Here is a 19,495-nt window from a genome sequence, read left to right on the forward strand (position 1 = left end):
ACGGCGACGCACCTCTTCTGGCAATGCAACTTTGCTAGGGTGGTATGGCAGAGGCTGGCGGCGTGGACCGGATGTGGCGCCGTCGACCCGACCAGATGGCAACCGCTACCGAACTCCACATTGATCGCCACCAAGATGATCAACGACACCAGCCCAGCATTCAGAAAAGCTGTCAACTCCCTCATCCTCCTGGCTCTGTGGGAAATCCGAAGAGAAAGAAACGACTGCACTTTCAGGGGCAAGGTGGCCTCCGTCTCTGAGGTAGTTGCATCCATCAGGAGAGCCATCGATCTGTGGCGAGCCGCGGGCGCAACATGCCTAGAGCCCCCGTTCGGGAATATGTAACCTTGAAAACCCTAGTTTTTTCTCTTTCTCTCCGTTTTCTTTTCTCTTCACTCCTTGACCTACGGGTCACCCCCCTCCCCATGTTTGTTTTCCCCATTGCTCTCTGCTAAATCAATGAAAAGCCAGGAATCCCTGGATCTTTCAAAAAAAAAAAAGATCTCGCCGCCCGGGCGGCGCCGGTCCTTCCTCGCTCTCGTTCGGTCGTTCCTTCGGTTACTAGTTGCTTCCGTTTCCTCACGTCGCTCAGACGACCGGCCACCGGAGGAGGCGAGACTCCGCCGATCCGCGAGCAACTCGTTGTTCTTTTCCACAGTGAAGCTGCAGCACTTTACAGCACAGCAACGGGTAACTGAAACTCTGTGACTAGTGTGTTCTCTTTCTCTCTCTCTCTTTTTTTTTTAGCGAGGGGACTGGTGCGTTCTCGGCTGCACCTAGGCGCCCGTCCGTCCATGCGAGTGTCGGCCTCTCTATCCCCAGGCTGGCTGTAAGCGTCAGGAACTCGTGTCTATGGATGATGATGGCCTCACGATGAGTCACTGCCGCCTATCTAATCTAACTGAAGTTGCCACGAAATACGTTTGACAAATACGTACATTTGCAGGCGAGTACAAGCGGCGGGCGGTGTGCCAGTGCACTCCTAACGTCGCATGCATGCAACAGCTGCAACCGTGCGTGTGCTTGAATCTTCCAGCTGGACTTTTTTTTCTTCTGTATATGTACAATAGGACACGCACATACTGGCATGCACACCGCGTCACTGAACGTGTACTCGTCTGCAGATGTGGTTGAGCGTGTACTCGTCTGCAACTTCAGTGACTCATCGTTTGATCATCATCTATAGACTCGAGCAGACACTTAAACGCAGCCTGAGGATATCAAGGACGTCACTCGCATGGACGTGCATGAACCCTGGTACGTTCACCGCTCACCTGCCAACGCTCCCCGCACGCAAGCAACCAAAGGCGATCACGCACGCACTTTTGACGATTTGATAATCAAAATCTGCTAGGAAAGCGGCAAACTATTGTTCGCAAAACAAGAGGCATGCTATTCTTTTCATGGAATCAATTGTTGGTATCTCTTAGAGGTTAGAGCTAGCTAGTTTTGCTTGTACTACTTGTTTTTCTTTTCCTTTGCTTACAAACGAAGAACTGGTAGCCTTTTCGATGGATTCAGTCGATTGCGAGACATGTTGTGCTTTGCATTTTATTATCCACTAAGTCACGAAACTAATACTTACTTGTAATAGCATACCATACTTTTTTGACATATTCATAACAGAAAGGGCGATCCTTTTGTTGTAGCTGATAAAGCCAAGCTTTCATGCACGTCAGTACCCAAAAAAACTATTCATCCATGCATATGAAATACCCCAAATATGCATCATCATGCTTAGTGAATTGAAAGGCATTTTCCTTTATATGTAAACAATATCACTAGTATATATGATCGTAACATTAGTACATATATGGACATACTTTACAAAGAAGATTTCAATCACAAATACTACTTGGTTATAGTGAATCATGTGTTAATCAAGAATGATGATTCACTTTTGCTCTTGGATATTTCCACATTGGAACACCTTGTTGGTAGAGATAGCAATGTAGCATCCTTCCAAATGTGCGCATGGTGGCAAGGTTTGGCCGACCTCCCATGACGGTGTTCTATCGATTCCTGTTCATTACAAGACGAGAACGCATCAGCAATATTAGTTGTGCGCCGATCGAGCACGCGACCTATGCGAGCACCGTTTGTCGCGAGAGAGACAGTTCAAGGCCATGCAGCTGGCGCGTGCACCGATGTGTCTACAGTGATGCAAAGTACAATTGTAATTTTCCTTTAAGATTATGAAAGTGGGTTCGTATGCATCCATGCTTTGTATCCCTCTATGCACCATCGTCGATGGGGTTCGCCGGCCAGGTGAGGATGTGAATCTCCCTCTTCCTGCTCGCATTCACTGGTGTGGCCACCATTGGCCAGATCTTCACTACCTTGGGTGCGCTCTTTCCTGGCCTCCCTTAGATCTCTCTTCTTCTCCCCGTTTCTTGTTCCATCGACCGGCGACCTCCTCGCAAGTGCGTCCGATCATGGAAATGCCCAACAAGCATAGCCTCCATAGCACTGCACACACACATCTCAGAAGGCACACCATCACCTAATTACCTTATTGGGCTAAATTTACTACGCACAGATATGTGTATGGGCCAAATGTAGTCCTCGCAGGGTGTCGTCGGGATGGGTACAATCCAGCGCTCCCCGTACCTAATTCCCGTGGGCCCATCAATTAGGCCCGATATGTGCGCCCTATCATTTCTCTCATATAAAAATACCACACCCAGTGTTCTCACATCAGAACCCTAAATCAAACCGCACAATAGCCCTCTTTCCTTCACTAGCCGCCGCCAACCCTCTTTTCTCCCAGCCCTTCCCTCTTCCTAGATCGAGCCTCATGCCACCGTGACGGGCCGACGGGAAGCCTCTCTGGAGAAGCCTTCTATGCATCAACGTCGATGGGGTTCGCCGACCAAGCGAGGGCGTGGATTCCCCTTCTCATGCTCTCAATCATCGGCATGGCCACCATCAACCAGTTCTTCACTACCTCAAGTATGCACTCTCTCTCTCCTTCCCCCTCCTGGCCGCCCTTGGATCCCTCTCCTACTCCTTCGTTTCTCGTTACATTGATAGGTGACCTCCTCGCCGGTGCTTTCGATTATGGACATGCCCATCAAGCATATCCTCCATGGCACCACACACGCATGTCCCAGGAGGCACGCCATCAGCTAATTACCTTATTTGTGCTCAATTTGCAACCCACAGGTATGCCTATGGGCCAAAAGTTGTCCCCACCAGGTATCGTAGGGGTGGGTACGTTCCACCACTCCTATACCTGATATCCACGAGTGCCGTCAGTTAGGCCCGACATGTGGGCCCTAGCATTTCTGCCATACAAAAATACCACATCCATCCATCCCACGATGGAACCCTAAATCAATCCACACTCGACTCCTCTGACCTCTCCTAGCCGCCACAAACCCTTCTCTCTTCTCCCAGCCTCCCCATCTTCCGCAAATCGAGCCTCCTACCACCATTCGCCACCCGTCCAGGAAGGTGGAGCTGCATAGCCTCCACCATGTAGATCTATTCTCCGCCCGTCCCTATCACCCTCACCCATCATCGGCGCATCTCACCTCGTCGCTCTGGTTGCCGGATCAATTGTGGGGACTACGATGGTGCCCCGCTTAGAGGCTAAGCCCTACTGGTCGGCTACTCACGCGTCGAGATGGCCTCCTCCAGGTCCACCCCTCTGCACGACGACGATCAACTCCGGCGACAGGATCATGGCGGAAGATTCATGCTTTCGCCCAATTGTTTCTGTACGGATTTCTGTCGAACAGATCTTTGGATGTTCGGGGTTCGCAATCCAATTTCGCAGTTCGTAGATGTAGTTGCTTTTTGGAACTGATTTTGGTTTAGATAGAATTCTCGCGATGAGGGGAAGAATTTCTTTAATGTTTGTTTCAATCTGTATCCCGAGTGTTCGACGTGGTTCTTGTGCTCACTAATGCCATCTTTGGATTGTCTGATTTCATTTTCCGTGCAGGTACCAGAGGATCAACCCGGATTCCGTCCGAGTCCCCAATGGCGGCGGCAGCAGAACGGCGCCAACAGGAAGCCAGCAGAACCCGCGCCGTCACCCACACTAAGCATGGATGAGCGCGACATTGCCCCAGCCGTGGACGCCGGTAGGTCGAGCCTCGCGTCCTACCTCGCCCGCACCTCGCTCGAGAAGCGCCAGCCACGAGGGCGTTCGGGGTCCTCATCCGCAGTCATCGTGAGCGACCACCAGGCGCAAGAAATGCCCGGTGGCGCAAGGTCAGGCGGCGCTGCCGGACGTTTTTTGATCCTTAGGATGGCCCGACACCTGAGCCCGAGCTGACCCCCGCTCAGGCACGTCTTCGGGCCATCCTATGGATCAAGAAACGCCCGACGGCGCAAGGCCAGGCCCCGCCGCACGCGGAGGCGGAGAAGCTGATGCGCCACCGAGCGCCCGCGGGCCTGTCATCCTCGACACCTCGGGACAGACTCCTCGCGCCGCCACCCTCTCGCCACTGCCACCTCGCGCCGCCACCCTCTCGTATCACAGGTACACTCCCACGCCCCATTCTCTGTCGAAGCCAGGTAAGGTAGCCACCATGGGCCCTGCCCGTCGTCGACGGCGGCAGCGTCCCCACTTAGTCCATGTTGAGTTGCGTTGCGCCGTCATGGTCGGGTCGGTCTGGCCTGACCCGCTGCCCATGGGCTTGGGCCAGGGCCCGTGGCGTTGTGGGTCCCCCTCCATTCTTAGAAAAGTGGCGTGTTTCTTTACTCAATTACACCTTTTGTATTCTTGCCCTTTATACGCGAGCAGTACAAGTAAGTAACGCCACACGCATTAATCAGCACCTCATTATCTCCGGGATAGATACTGATAATCTAGGCGATCTCCAGCATCGTCTGTGTTGTGTTGTGATCACTCTACACGCAAACAGCAGTGTCTATCCTGGCACTAATGCCATTAATAGTTTCCTTCTATTGTTTGTATATGTACGCGGTGCAGGCCCAGTACAAGTATATATCGCCGCTGAATTCGTATTAGTAGTAGTATTAGTTCCTCAAAAAAAAAGTAGTAGAGATTTGACGCATTAGTGGCATTAATTAATCTGCTTGCTTGTGCATATCCAACCATCCATCTATCCATCTGTAGAGTAGAGGTCTCGTTTTATATATAAGCGGTGTACTCGTACTGGCAGGGCAGGCTAGATCCCATAGACATTGTTCAGTTTGGTCGTGTCTGTCGTCCTTGCTTACTGACGATGCCGAACATGACGGTGACCAGATCATCCGCGGAGGACCTTCATGCCGCTGCCGGCGAGCAGCAGCAGCCGCAGCAGCAAGCGGCGGACAAGGCGCCTCGCACCACCGAGGAGGAGCCAGCGGATTTTACCAATCTTTCACGGTTTGGTTGCCTGTCTCGTCTCACTGCTGGATTTTACCAATCTTTCTCGTCTCACTGCCTCAAATTCTTTTCTTTCCCCACTCGACGGCTGTTGTGACTGGTTGTAGAGTTTTTCTGTCGATTTTGGTCTGTATTAGGATTTCTGTTTGGTCTGTCTTGGCGGAAGATTCATGCTTTCGGCCGATTGTTTTCGTGTCGTCGCTGCAGGCAGTTCCGTGTGTGCTTTTTTGTGCGGATTTCCGTCGAGCAGATCTTCGAGTGCTCGGGTTCTGCACTTCAGTTCTTCAGTTCGTAGACGTGGTTGCGTTTTAGAACTAATTTTGGTTTTGGTTTACAGTTCTTGCGATGAGGGGAAAAAGTTTTTGCTGTTGGTTTCATGTTGTATCCCAAGTGTTTGACTTGGTTCTCGTGCGATCCAAATCGTTGCCTAAAATCGTAAAGTTTGACCAAGTTTATAAAAAATGATATAAACATTTACCATAACAAATATATATGATGTGAAAGTACATTTAATAATAAATCTAATGGTATTGATTTGTTATTGTGTATCTTAATATTTTGGTTTATAAACTTTGTCAAAGATTACAAAGCTTGACTTTAGTAATACCCAGTCTAAATAAAAACGGAGGGAGTATCTGGATTGTCTGATCTCGTTTTTCGTGCAGGTACCAGATGATCAACCCGGAATCCGTTCCAGTCCCCAATGGTAGCGGAAGCGGCAGCGGCAGTGGCAGCGCCACCACCAGAAAGCCAGCAGAACCCGCGCCGTCACCCGCACCAAGCATGGACGAGCATGACGGCGACCAGGCCGTGGACGCCGACAGCTCGAGCCTCGCGTCCTACCTCGCCCACGCCTCGCTCGAGCAGCGCCGGCCAGGAGGGCGTTCGGCGTCCTCATCCGCTGCCATCATGAGCGACCACCAGCTGCACAACGCCGCCGCGAACTCCTCGCGGGGACTCAACCTCGGCGGTGGGCTCTACAACTTGGCCGACCAAGCCTCCGAGGCATCCAACAACCTCGGCGGGGCGGTCTACACCTTCGCCGCCCAAGCCTCCCAACCATACAACAGCCTCGACGGCGGGCTCTACAACCTCACCGCCAAGGCTACCCAGGGAGCCGACCTCGGCGGCGGCGGGTTCTACAAACTCGCCGCCCAGGCCACCCAGGGAACCGACCTCGGTGGTGGCAGCAGCAGCTGCATCACCATCGCCGCGCCGGAAGACCCCGCACCGCTCAAGTGGGGCCGCAAGAAGCGCTCGCGCGCCCGCCGCGAGCCGCACGCACCCGCGCCCGCACCGGTGCCTACTCCCGCGCCAGCACCGGTGCTCACTCCCACCCCCGCGCCTGAGCTCGAGCTGATCCCCGCTCAGGCACATTGCCGGACCATCTTAAGGCTGAAGAAACGCCCGGCAGCGCAAGGCCAGGCCCAGCCGCACGCGGAGGCGGAGAAGCTGATGCCGCCGCCGAGCACCCGCGGCCCCGTCATCCTCGACACATCACCACACACTCCTCGCGCAGCCACCCTCTCGCCACTGCCACCTCGCGTCGCCACCCTCTCGCCACTGCCACCTCGCGCCGCCACCCTCTCGCAGCGCAGGTACGCACGCCACGCCCCATTCTGTGTCGACGCCAGGTAAGGTAGCCACCATGGGACCTGTCCGTCGTCCACGGCGGCAGCGTCCCCACTCCGTCTGTGTTGTGCCGTCTCGGTCGGGCCGGTCCGGTTGGGTCCGAGCCACTGCCCGTGGGCTCAGGTCAGGTCCAGGCCGGGTCTCGCTTGCGTGGCGGTGTGGGTCCCCCTCCATTTTTTAGAAATAGTGGCGCGTTTCTTTACTCAATTACACCATTTGTATTATTGCCCTTTATACGCCAGCAGTAGACCAAAGTAAGTAACGCCACACGCATTAATCGGCACCTCATTATCTCCGGGATACATACTGATAATCTGGGCGATCACTCTACACGCAAACAGCAGTGTCTATCTATCCACCTATTGCATGTATACTAATGCCATTAATACTTTCCTTCTATTGTATGTATACGCGGTGCTGGCCAGAGGAACTGGTGATATCACCGCTAAATCGGCATTAGTAGTAGAGATTTGCTGCATGCATTAGTGGCATTAGTGTGCTTGCTTGCGCATATCCAACCATCTATCTATCCATCTGTAGAGTAGAGGTCTCCTTTTATATGCGGTGTACTTGTAGTCGCTGGGCAGGCTAGATCGCATAGGCATTGCTCAGTTTCGGTCGTGTCCGTCGTCCTTGCTTACCGATGATGCCAAAAATGACGGTGACCAGATCATCCGCGGAGGACCCTCATGCCGCTGCCGGCGAGCAGCAGCAGCAAGCGGCGGACAAGGCGCCTCGCACCACCGAGCAGGAGCCGGCGCCCAAGGTGCATGAGCCCAAGCCGCCGCAGCAGCAGCCGAGGCGGCAGCCGTACCGTCAGGCGGCGGACAAGGCGGCTCACGGCAGCAACGGCGAGCAGGAGCCGGCGCCCAAGGCGGAGCCTAGGACGCCACAGCCGCAGAGGCAGCAGCCGCCGCGCCAGGAGTCGATGAAGGAGAAAGGCAAGGCGCCAATGGTGCAGGAGCCCCCGGCGGTGGCGCCGCACGTCGCGGTGGAGGCCCTGGCCCGGCTGCCGCTGCCATACGTCGCGACCCAGCTCACCCGCAGGGAGAAGGAGGAGGACTGGTTCGCGATGACCGGCGGCAGGCTGCCCTACCGCCCCCTGCAGCGCCGCCCCAAGGCCGTCGAGGACAAGCTCCAGGTACGCCACGCACCGCCATTCTTTTTTTGTCTCTCTTCCATGCATGCATTCGTCTCGGTGTTACTACGAGTGGTAAGGCTGACACGATCGGCGATGTGTTGGCGCAGAAACTGTTCCCGGGGCAGACGCTGCCTGAGGTGACCAGGGCCCGGTACATGGTGCGCCAGAAGAAGCAAAAGAAGGTACCGCTCCATCTCCACTGCACACTTTTTTTTACCAGCCAGCTTTATTTTTACTTACATTTACACCGCACCGTCATTTCGTCATTAGAACAATGGCATTAGTTTTTATATGATTGTTTAGACTTTTCAGATATTTGGATGATACTTATGACGGTTAGTGCTATACTATACGTAGATGATTGAATACTTATTTGTATAGAGCTGGGAGGGTTTGGGGGAGAAGGGAAAGAAGTCACCGGCTTTCTATTTATCGTCGTCCTAGCCGATGTCACGTGGGCCCGGACCATTGTTGACTGTGCATGCGAGCTCGGACTGGCCTGTCTATGTGGCTGACTGCCGATGTGCAGGTGTGTCCAGTACAGAGATTTTGTCATGTCTACACGTGGCCAGCCGTCGTGTACGTCTTGGTAGCCAAGGCCCCGTTGCATGTTTCTGTTTCAGATTTTTTTTGGAGGGGGGGCTTTGTTTCTGTTTCTCTCTTTCAGCAGCCAAGCTTGATAATCTTTGTGTTGTTTTGCAGCGCCCCGGCCTGCGAGCAATGGCGGAGGAGGACGCCCTAAGCTCCAAGAGGCGCGACTCCGACGATGACGCGGCGGGAGAAAAAAAACATTTTGGCGTCACCGATGCGGAGGAGCGTGCTAGCCGGAGGAAGAGGGGTTGAAGGCAGCAGTAGACTCATGGGCATTCCATGAGGGTCAGTCGAAACTAAAAAATCAAAAAGAACTCTAGCCGGCGTTCGGCTCTTTTCCTTTTCTTAAAACTTTCGTTCATTCGTGTCGTCGATGACAAACGGTTCGTTGGTTTACAAATGGTCGGTCGTCGCCCGCCGCCGCTGTTTCCGCACCTCCGTGGTGGGGGCCGGGGTGGCGGCGGGCTATGCATATTACCAGACTTGGTTCCAGACTTGCATAGCCTGGGGAAGAGCTTGGAAGAGGAAACAAACCTTTTCGCTCAGTTTCGTCGTTGTTATTCCGTTTGCATCGTTTTGCTTCTTCTTGGCTGAATTTTGCAGTGCCGGTTTTGTGCTTTGTGGGCGCTGTCTCCTGCCGATAGCCACCATGAATTTCTGTTTTGCAGGGACTGTTTGCCTCACTTGGGCAAGCGAGATTCTCACGTGGATTGATGAGATATGGTGATCGGATATGGGCGCTGCTGGAGGCAAAATTGTTGCTAACTTGGCGATGAGCTTTGCCACAATGCCACACCTGCAGCTACATGACTGAAATCAGGGTATGCTCTTTGCCACACCGTGGCTCTAAGATTTACTGCTAGTGCTTAGTAGAGCGGCATCCATTTCGATTAGTTTGAGCCGGAGCGAGCCTCTCATTCCTTTTCCGTGCATGCGATAGCAGTGCAAGTCGGAGAGACGGGCCCTTCTCTAAAATATGCTCCAATTCTCGTGGCGTTCTACTATTAGGGTATATTTGGCACTTTGGTTAGATAACAAGTAGAGTGCAATGGATTTAGTGTGTTGGTATTTAACGCCTGAAATTGATTTGGGCACCACTCGATTCCTACGAAAAAGAGAAAGGCGAGGCACCTAGATAGGCGGCGACGACTCCAATGAGGCCATGCCAAGTACAGTGTCGGAGACAAGGGACGGCGTGGCTGTCCGTAGTGTCGCCTGGAAGCGAGGCGGAATGTTGGAAGGTGTTGGTGGGGGGGGGGGGGGGGGGGGGGGGGGGGGGTGTTCATACATGGTGGGCTGGCGAGGCGACAGGGCAGCGCGACACCAGCCGCGAATGGTGAGGGAACTACAATGGCAAGGGGCTCTGCCAAGGAGAGAGAGCAGCTGGCTCACTAGGGCGGTGGCAAATACGACATCGACAAACAAAGGAGCAGCTGGACATGGGAAATCAGGATGGTGAGTAGCGACTATAGCCAGCAGCAGCGAGGAGTACATGTGTACAGATTGAATCTGGTTGCCTTCCTTTCCCAAAACAAGAGATATATCCATACCCAAAATTTCAGTAATTCAAAGAATTGGTTTATCTGCTTGCTATATCGGTTGACATTGGTGACAAATTTTGGCAATAAGTTGTGTTAGTTCCTACTAATGCTCATTGTGCATATCTTTTTAGCCATTTTTGGGTGTCCATTCTTTAAATTGCTTTGAATGGTAGTTGGTACTTACACAAGAAACATTGTAATAATTGTAGTTGGTGCATACCGAAGCTGCTGAAATTACCGGTCATTGTTGAGATTAAACATGCTGGGAGAGACTATCATACCTTTGTTCGCTGCATGGTGGCTCATTCAAATGAATTGCTTTATCCCCTCGTCTAGTTATTTTTGACTCCTATAAACAAAACAAAAAAACATAGAATACGAGTAACATTTTCTGCAAAGCGTGAGATGCACATACTCCCAAAGTAAATCAGGTCTATTACACGGAACCGGTGTTGTATTCTTAAGTTGAAGAAGAACAATAGCGTGAAACAAAAATTATAGGTAGGCAAGGCATGTACGTAAAAATATGAACATTTTTACAAAAATTCACAAGAGCAAATGGAGGGACCGTTTAACAAACCCAACATATGCGCCAAAATGATATTCTAACCTCAAAGTTACCCACAAAAAGAGATCCCAATGCGAGAACAAATACTAGGTGGCAGTGAGCATTATCTATTTCACAAAAGGTAATCGGACATTATCCTTATTCATTATGAACCAACCTCCCAAATGATATGGTTGTGGCAGACGAGAGGTCGCCTAGGAGGCAACCGAGATCCTCCCTGTCGGTAGATCTAGGCGTCGTTGTCCACTAGGCCAAAATCCGAAGTGTCCATCGTGCGCACGGCCACAAAAGAGATCCCAATGCAAACAAATACTAGGTGGTGGTGAGCATTATCTATTGCACAAAAGGTAATCGGACATTACCCTTATTCATTATGAACCAACCTCCCAAATGATATGGTTGTGGCCGACGAGAGGTCGCCGAGGAGGCAACCGAGATCCTCCCTGCCGGCAGATCTGGTCGTCGTTGTCCACTAGGCCAAGATCCGAAGTGGCCATCCCGCGCACGGCCACGAAAGGGATCCCAATGCGAGAACAAATACTAGGTGGTAGTGAGCATTCTCTATTGCACAAAAGGTAATCAGACATTATCCTTATTCATTATGAACCAACCTCCCAAATGAAATGGTTGTGGCCGACGAGAGGTCACCGAGGAGGCAACCGAGATCCTCCCTGCCGGTAGATCTGGTCGTCGTTGTCCACTAGGCCAAGATCCAAAGTGGCCATCCCGCGCACGGCCACAAAAGAGATCCCAGTGCGAGAACAAATACTAGGTGGTAGTGAGCATTATCTATTGCACAAATGGTAATCGGACATTATCCTTATTTATTATGAACCAACCTCCCAAATGATATGGTTGTGGCCGACGAGAGGTCGCCGAGGAGGCAACCGAGATCCTCCCTGCCGGTAGATCTGGTCGTCGTTGTCCACTAGGCCAAGATCCAAAGGGGCCATCCTGCGCACGGCCACAAAAGAGATCCAAAGGCGAGAACAAATACTAGGTGGCAGTGAGCATTATCTATTGCACAAAAGGTAATCGGACATTATCCTTATACATTATGAACCAACCTCCCAAATGATATGGTTGTGGCCGACGAGAGGTCGCCGAGGAGGCAACCGAGATCCTCCCTGTCGGTAGATCTAGGCGTCGTTGTCCACTAGGCCAAAATCCGAAGTGTCCATCGTGCGCACGGCCACAAAAGAGATCCCAATGCAAACAAATACTAGGTGGTGGTGAGCATTATCTATTGCACAAAAGGTAATCGGACATTATCCTTATTCATTATGAACCAACCTCCCAAATGATATGGTTGTGGCGGACGAGAGGTCGCCGAGGAGGCAACCGAGATCCTCCCTGCCGGCAGATCTGGTCGTCATTGTCCACTAGGCCAAGATCCGAAGTGGCCATCCCGCGCACGGCCACGAAAGGGATCCCAATGCGAGAACAAATACTAGGTGGTAGTGAGCATTCTCTATTGCACAAAAGGTAATCAGAAATTATCCTTATTCATTATGAACCAACCTCCCAAATGATATGGTTGTGGCCGACGAGAGGTCACCGAGGAGGCAACCGAGATCCTCCCTGCCGGTAGATCTGGTCGTCGTTGTCCACTAGGCCAAGATCCAAAGTGGCCATCCCGCGCACGGCCACAAAAGAGATCCCAGTGCGAGAACAAATACTAGGTGGTAGTGAGCATTATCTATTGCACAAATGGTAATCGGACATTATCCTTATTTATTACGAACCAACCTCCCAAATGATATGGTTGTGGCCGACGAGAGGTCGCTGAGGAGGCAACCGAGATCCTCCCTGCCGGTAGATCTGGTCGTCGTTGTCCACTAGGCCAAGATCCAAAGGGGCCATCCTGCGCACGGCCACAAAAGAGATCCAAAGGCGAGAACAAATACTAGGTGGTAGTGAGCATTATCTATTGCACAAAAGGTAATCGGACATTATCCTTATACATTATGAACCAACCTCCCAAATGATATGGTTGTGGCCGACGAGAGGTCGCCGAGGAGGCAACCGAGATCCTCCCTGCTGGCAGATCTGGTCGTCGTTGTCCACTAGGCCAAGATCCGAAGTGGCCATCCCGCGCACGGCCACAAAAGGGATCCCAATGCGAGAACAAATACTAGGTGGTAGTGAGCATTATCTGTTGCAAAAAAGGTAATCAGACATTATCCTTATTCATTATGAACCAACCTCGCAAATGATATGGTTGTGGCCGACGAGAGGTCACCGAGGAGGCAACCGAGATCCTCCCTGCCGGTAGATCTGGTCGTTGTTGTCCACTAGGCAAAGATCCTAAGTGGCCATCCCGCGCATGGCCACAAAAGAGATCCCAATGCGAGAACAAATACTAGGTGGTAGTGAGAGTTTTCTATTGCACAAAAGTTAATCAGACATTATCCTTATTCATTATGAACCAACCTCCCAAATGATATGGTTGTGGCCGACAAGAGGTCGCCGAGGAGGCAACCGAGATCCTCCCTGCCGGTACATCTGGTCGTCGTTGTCCACTAGGCAAAGATCCGAAGTGGCCATCCCGCGCACAGCCACAAAAGAGATCCCAATGCGAGAACAAATAGTAGGTGGTAGTGAGCATTATATAGTACACAAAAGGTAATCGGACGTTATCCTTATTCATTATGAACCAACCTCCCAAATGATATGGTTGTGGCCGACGAGAGGTCGTCGAGGAGGCAGCCGAGATCCTCCCAGCCGGTAGATCTGGTCGTCATTGTCCACTAGGCCGAGATCCGAAGTGGCCATCCCAGGCACGGCCGTTGGGGTCGTCCCGTGTGCGGCCACCATCGATGCCGAGCACATGGACATCGTGGCCATCCCGCCTAGCGGAGGCGTCGCCAGATCTGTAGGGAGGCTTCGATGGAGTGGGTGTAGGGGAGGGAGAGGTAGAGGTGGGGGATTGCCGTCGGCTGTGGAGATTGGGAGAGGGGTGGATTTAATGTTGAGAGTTAGGTTTAGGGGTCAAATTTGTAGGGTAGGGGACGCGATGGACCGTTCTGGGCCGACACACTATTAGCCTCGCAGACCAATGATAGGCAGGCCAAGAGAGCATGTCATTGGTAAAATGAGTTTTGGTTAATTATCTTTTATCAAATAAAAATTATGCTATGGTATGGGTATGGGAATAAGGCTTCATGTCTAGGACTAGACTAAATATCAAATTTAGGCATCTTTCTAAAACCATCTGCAATTTTGTAGGCACTAAATGCATTTCTATCTATTTACTCGATATATTTGAAATTTGAACTACATGTACCTTAAAATGGTCTCTAAATTAAAAGCAAATCTTGTCAAGTACTTACGTAACTCATAGCCTCCTGTCAAAAAATATGAAATTTTTAAATATTTCTTTGGAAAATTCCATACAATTACAAGCATCCTATTTGTTTTATTTTCCTATAAAATCTAAATGCGGTTTAAATACAATGAGATTTTGTATGGGTTCATCATATTACCTAATGAGATTGCGTTAAAAAACCCATAGATTTTAGTAACGGTGTAAGCATACATTGATTTTATAATTCAATCATCTCCCAACAAGTGATTTAGAATTCGAAGGGGGAGTAGGAAGTCTGTAGTCCACATCATGGTTTGTTCATCATTTTCACTTGATTTTGTACTGCAACTAGGTATTGTGGTAATGTACACTAATATACCTGCATATGTTCCATCTTTTTATGTAATGATTTGTATTTCTTATTGTTTTGAACACATCAAATTAAGGTACCATGTGGGGTGCCTATCAAAACTATTGTTTTCAAATGCCCCAAACTTTTCTACATGCGACATACCTTGTTTGTTTGTTCATGTCAAATTTAGATAATTTTTCTTAAGTCATTTCTATTTTGAGGTATTAAAAGCATTTCTACGTATTTAGTGGAAATATTTGAAATTTGATTTCCATATACCTTAAAAATCGTTTCTAAATGGAAACAAAAAGCTACGTTCAAGCAATTATGCAACTCAATGTCTTCATTCAAAACATATATGAAAATCTTGAAATTTTTAGTCTATCACATGTAGTGACAGAGGCAGTGAGGGGGGGGGGGGGTGAGCTAGGGGCATGGCCCACGCCAACATTGATAAACCAACATTGTTATAGCTAATAATATGATGTATTGGGAACAAAAAATGTATTATCGTGGTTCCTGACCTCCCCAATGACGGTGTTGCAGCAATAGGACCCCCTCATACAATTTCCCTGACTCCATCTCCGATCACATGTATCCTGCTTAGAGCATCTCTAGTAGTACCCCTAAACCCCCAAATATGTAAACATAACTGCTTTTTTACAGTTTGGACAGAAAAAAGTGCGTAGACTAGACCCCTATAACCCTTAGACCCTCAAATTTTTTTAGAGGCCCAACCCGGAAACACATCTCCAACCTGTAGAAGTGAGGGTTTGGGAGGAAAACAGGGGTCGACCCCCAAATCGTAGCAACGACGCGCGGGAGGGAAGTTTCATCCTCCCCAACCTCCGCGCCGCCGCCGCCGCGCGGATCCGACCGCCCGCCCGCCGCCCGCCTCCGTCCCCGCCGTCCCGCCGGCGCCTCACGCCTCGGCCGCGTCCATCCCCGGCCCCGGACGGCCGCGCCTCCTCCTCTCCGCGCGAATCGCCGCCCCTGCCCGCCCTCAGCCCCGCCGCGGTCTTCCCCGACCCCGGCCGCCGCGCGTCCTCCCCGCCGCGGTCTTCCCCGGCCTCCGCCCCGCAGCGTCCTCCCCAACCCACCTCTGCCGCGCCCCCTGCCCGCCTCGGCCTCGCCCGAAGGTATGTTAATTTTTTTCTTTTTTCTTTTTTGTTTCATTTTCTTTATTGTTTCAATTTGTAGCACTAAATATTGAATGCTTTTTGTAGATGGAGATGAACAACGATGATGTTGCCATGGACTCGTTTTCCGATTCGTCGGTTTGGTCGCCATCCGACGATTCGGACATTGACGAGTTGTTGCAAGACGACGACGTCGAGATGATGAGCCTCCTCGTCGACGTGCAAGCGATTGAAGACCGCGCGAAGCTGATGGATCAGAGGAGAGGGTCGAAGATGGGGCGAGTCACCATCTATCGGAACCGCGCTCTTGGGCACGAGCATTTGATGCAAGACTACTTCGACGAGGTACCTACATACCCTCCTCGCCTCTTCCGCAGAAGGTACCGAATGCGCCGTAGTCTTTTTGTGAAGATTGTCACCGATTGTGAGGCGGCCTCCCATTATTTCAAGCGTCGTAGATCCGCCGCCGGTATCATGGGGTTTAGTGCATACCAAAAGATATCGGCGGCAATGCGGGTACTCGCCTATGGCATACCCGCGGACTATACCGACGAGTATCTTCGCATTGGACAAGATACAACCACAGAGTCCGTCCGTAGGTTTGTAAAGTTGGTTATCAAGTTGTATGGTGAGAAGTATCTTCGAGCACCAAACGAGGAAGATACAAAGAGACTGATGGAAATCAATGAAAAAAGGGGATGGCCGGGGATGCTAGGTAGTCTTGATTGCATGCATTGGACATGGAAAAATTGCCCAAAGGCATGGCACGGCATGTATTGCGGTAAAAGCCGTGATGCTACCATTGTGCTTGAGGCCGTAGCATCGGAGGACACATGGATTGCATGCATTCTTTGGGTTGCCGGGAACACTCAATGATATCAATGTCCTCAATAGATCTCCTTTGTTCAAAAGATTAATTTCTGGGGATGCTCAAGCTTGCAACTACAAAATCATGGACAATGAGTACTCAATGGGATACTATCTCACCGATGGCATCTATCCCGAATGGGCAACTCTTGTGAAGTCCATCAAGGAGAAAAATGGGGTGCCCTTAACAAGAAAAGAGGCTCATTTCACCAAGGCACAAGAGGCAGCCCGCAAGGATATTGAGAGAGCTTTCGGTGTTTTGCAAGCAAGGTTTGCCATAGTTCGGGGTCCAGCTCGGTTTTGGGACAAAAAAACCTTGGTGAACATCATGAAATGTTGTGTGATTCTACACAACATGATCCTAGAGGATGAGAGAGGGTTAAACCTCCCTTGTTTCTATGACAATGTTGGTACCCGTGTGCAACCGGAAAGAAACCCTTCTCGCATACATGCTTTTCTTCAAGCACATCGTGAGATTGAGGATGCAACCACTCATGGTCGGCTCCGGGATGATCTAGTAGAGCACCACTGGCAGTTGGATGGGCGGCGCATTGGCCCGTGATGTATCTTTGTTTTACTTTTCTATGTCCTATTTGATTCGAACAATTATTGTAATTTGCTCAAACATTGTTGTAATAATTTGAATGATTATTGTTTTATGTCAAATGTGATGGAATTTGTGATATGTCATATGATGAAATGTGTGATATGTGAAATGACAGTTTTAAAGGTTGGGGTTGAGGCAAAGACTAGAACCCTCAAATCCAACCCTTAAAATAGTTTAAGGGTTGGGTTTGAGGGTTCTAGTCTTTGCCCCTGTTTTTCGACCCTTAAAAGTGCCAAAAACTGGCACTTTTCAATCCTTAAAACTACTTTAAGAGTTTGAGGATTTGAGGGTTCTACTAGACATGCTCTTAGCCCCAGGTCGTGAGGGGTGTGTGGGCCACTGAAGCATAAGCCTCCTTCTGTCACTTTTTTTTCCTTGAGGAACTCCTTTGTATCACTTTACTAGGCATGGTCACCGTTTATTGTTGCCAGGGGGTAATCAGTCAGGTGGAGGTAGGACTCCGCTGTCACTCTTGGCCTCTCCATTTTCCCTTGGTTCAGCTCACTGGCATGTGGGCAAGGTAGAAAATAGTGCATGGATAGGCACACTAGCACTCAACCTAATAAAAACAACAACAAAAAGAGCACCTCCACACTACCGGTACTAGCTAGCACTGCAACACAAACGAGTACATGTAGATTTTTAGTCCTATCGATATCCTGGTGGGGCCAAGTGGTCAGGTGTCATGGGTCCATAAGGTACAAGAGATCCTTTTTCTTGGAGAAAGTTTGACTGCTCTCTTAATTACCATCTCAGGGCAATAGTTCCTACTGCCAAATCTGGTTATCGTTGGCCACTATGCTGAGATCCAAAGTTTCCCTCGCGCGTGCAACCGTCGGGATCATCCGGTCGCGGCCACCGTGAATATCGAACAAGCGGTCATCATGGCCACCCTCTGTAGTGAGGCATTGCCAAATGTGTAGGGTGGCTGATACCTCCTTTTATTGATCCGGTATTGGAGCAGTAAATAGTATCTCACAAATATTTCCCTAGAGGTGACCATGGTTATCGCTTAAACCGATGGTCTCTAGCAAGCTTTTGTCAAAATGCCAAATCCAACTTTTAACCGGATCAACAAGCAAACAGTGATTCAAACACTTGTAATAAAAAGAGGTACGGGTATGAGGTCTTATGCTTACAACCTTGTATTTGCGCTCGGATCAAATAGGATATTAATTTGTGCGCTGGAAGTCACCCATTGAGATGTGCTTATTACGGATCGAAGTGGGGGATGTGTCCAAATAACATCTTGACCGGCACGAGTCCTGCATCAAGAATCAGTTGTCCTACCACAGGCCCTATCCATCACGTGGGGTTGCCTCAATAATTAAGATAATGAAATCAGATAAGAGCTTTGAGCGTTTAATGACTACACCTCATTTATCGCCAAGGATATGATCCGTGTTACCCTACTAAACCTTTCTGTCATCGGTGTTTGGTATAATACTTCACGGTTTCCTTGCTCCTAGCCTCACCGGTGCTCGATCTCCATGATCCTGGGTACCTGCGGGGATGAATACGGTGGAAAAGACAAGAGACATCTTCACGGAACAATTTTATTTCACACATACGGGACGTTATGTCAAAGTCTTCACTATAAAAAAAAGACACATCCGTGACATTTTGGCAACGAATTTTTTCTGTCATGCTTATGACACTTCTATGATGATAATTGTGACAAAACCCGGTATCATCATAGATGTGGTGGGCTCCTACTTCTATGACAAAAAATCATGTCGGAGGCGCAGCTGCATGACATTCTTTGGGCCGTACATGACGGAAAAAAGCGTGGTAGAAGCGAGGGCGAGGAAAATATCGGGGAATTCCCGATTACGGTGGATGGTCAGGGGCCGAGCGATGCGCGTTTCTCTCGTACACGTACGCGCGTGGGTGCGAGGCGTTTGGCTCTAACTGAACCCGAGCGAGGCATTCGCCTACTGAACCCGAGCGACTGCACTGCAGGCTACGCGTTGCTGAACCTGAGCGATCGATCGATCTGGCTGTTAACTGAACCCGATCGAGTGATTCCTTCACTACTGCTGCTAACTGAAGCCGATCGAACCTGCTGCCTCCTTTCCTTGATGAACAGTGAGCGTTGTTGGGGGTTGGATGAACAGTTCCTGGTGGGGGCACTACTAGAAAAAGGGCTATAGATGGGATTGACACTAATGGCGCACCAGACAAGCGGTGCGCCATTAGTATATACTAATGGCGCACCACCTTCTGATACGCCATTAGAGTTGAAACTACTAATCGCGCACCTGGCCCAGGGTGCGCCATTAGTATCAATTTTTTTTTAACTAGTGCGCCTGTCCAAACATACTAATGGCGCATCCAGACACAGTGCGCCATTACTAGTTGCAACTAGTAATGGCGCACCTGCCGGAAAGTGCGCCACTAATGTTG

At 50.3% G+C, this 19,495-nt stretch overlaps 1 protein-coding gene and 1 long non-coding RNA gene across 10 annotated transcripts; one reads left to right on the plus strand and one right to left on the minus strand.

Moving 5' to 3' along the window:
- LOC120965365 (uncharacterized) lies at positions 1-13,962 on the minus strand. Of its 7 annotated transcripts, none has more exons than XR_012187887.1 (9): positions 13,251-13,961; positions 12,795-13,179; positions 12,567-12,681; positions 12,339-12,495; positions 11,429-12,267; positions 11,201-11,357; positions 10,975-11,129; positions 10,531-10,598; positions 9,372-9,504 (listed from the first exon to the last, which is right to left on the minus strand). It is a non-coding gene; the product is annotated as an uncharacterized lncRNA (long non-coding RNA). The 7 variants fall into 7 exon arrangements; XR_012187882.1 differs by having other exon boundaries at positions 11,429-12,039; positions 12,111-12,267; positions 12,567-13,179; XR_012187885.1 differs by having other exon boundaries at positions 11,429-11,771; positions 11,885-12,267; positions 12,567-13,179.
- Positions 2,727-9,253, plus strand: LOC109749475 (uncharacterized). Of its 3 annotated transcripts, none has more exons than XM_045229336.2 (7): positions 2,727-2,952; positions 3,950-4,492; positions 5,225-5,344; positions 6,010-6,942; positions 7,646-8,117; positions 8,225-8,299; positions 8,820-9,253. In XM_045229336.2, the coding sequence occupies exons 2-7, from the start codon at positions 4,317-4,319 to the stop codon at positions 8,958-8,960; spliced, it is 1,917 nt and encodes a 638-aa protein (XP_045085271.1). In that variant the 5' UTR covers positions 2,727-2,952; positions 3,950-4,316; the 3' UTR covers positions 8,961-9,253. The 3 variants fall into 3 exon arrangements, with proteins under 3 accessions (XP_045085271.1, XP_020164024.2, XP_045085272.1); XM_020308435.4 differs by lacking the exon at positions 2,727-2,952 and adding an exon at positions 3,028-3,722; XM_045229337.2 differs by lacking the exons at positions 2,727-2,952; positions 5,225-5,344 and adding an exon at positions 3,029-3,722.
- Positions 13,963-19,495: the final 5,533 nt, after the last annotated feature.

This window comes from Aegilops tauschii, chromosome 1 (assembly GCF_002575655.3).
Source record: "Aegilops tauschii subsp. strangulata cultivar AL8/78 chromosome 1, Aet v6.0, whole genome shotgun sequence".
Lineage (NCBI taxonomy): Eukaryota > Viridiplantae > Streptophyta > Magnoliopsida > Poales > Poaceae > Aegilops > Aegilops tauschii.

Bases quoted from the DNA above. Each gene is read 5' to 3' on its own strand.
- LOC109749475 (XM_045229336.2), top strand. From the start codon at position 4,317: ATGGATCAAGAAACGCCCGACGGCGCAAGGCCAGGCCCCGCCGCACGC. The intron at 6,943-7,645 runs GTACGCACGCCA...GACGGTGACCAG, and splicing joins GCCACCCTCTCGCAGCGCAG to ATCATCCGCGGAGGACCCTC. The intron at 8,300-8,819 runs GTACCGCTCCAT...GTTGTTTTGCAG, and splicing joins GCCAGAAGAAGCAAAAGAAG to CGCCCCGGCCTGCGAGCAAT.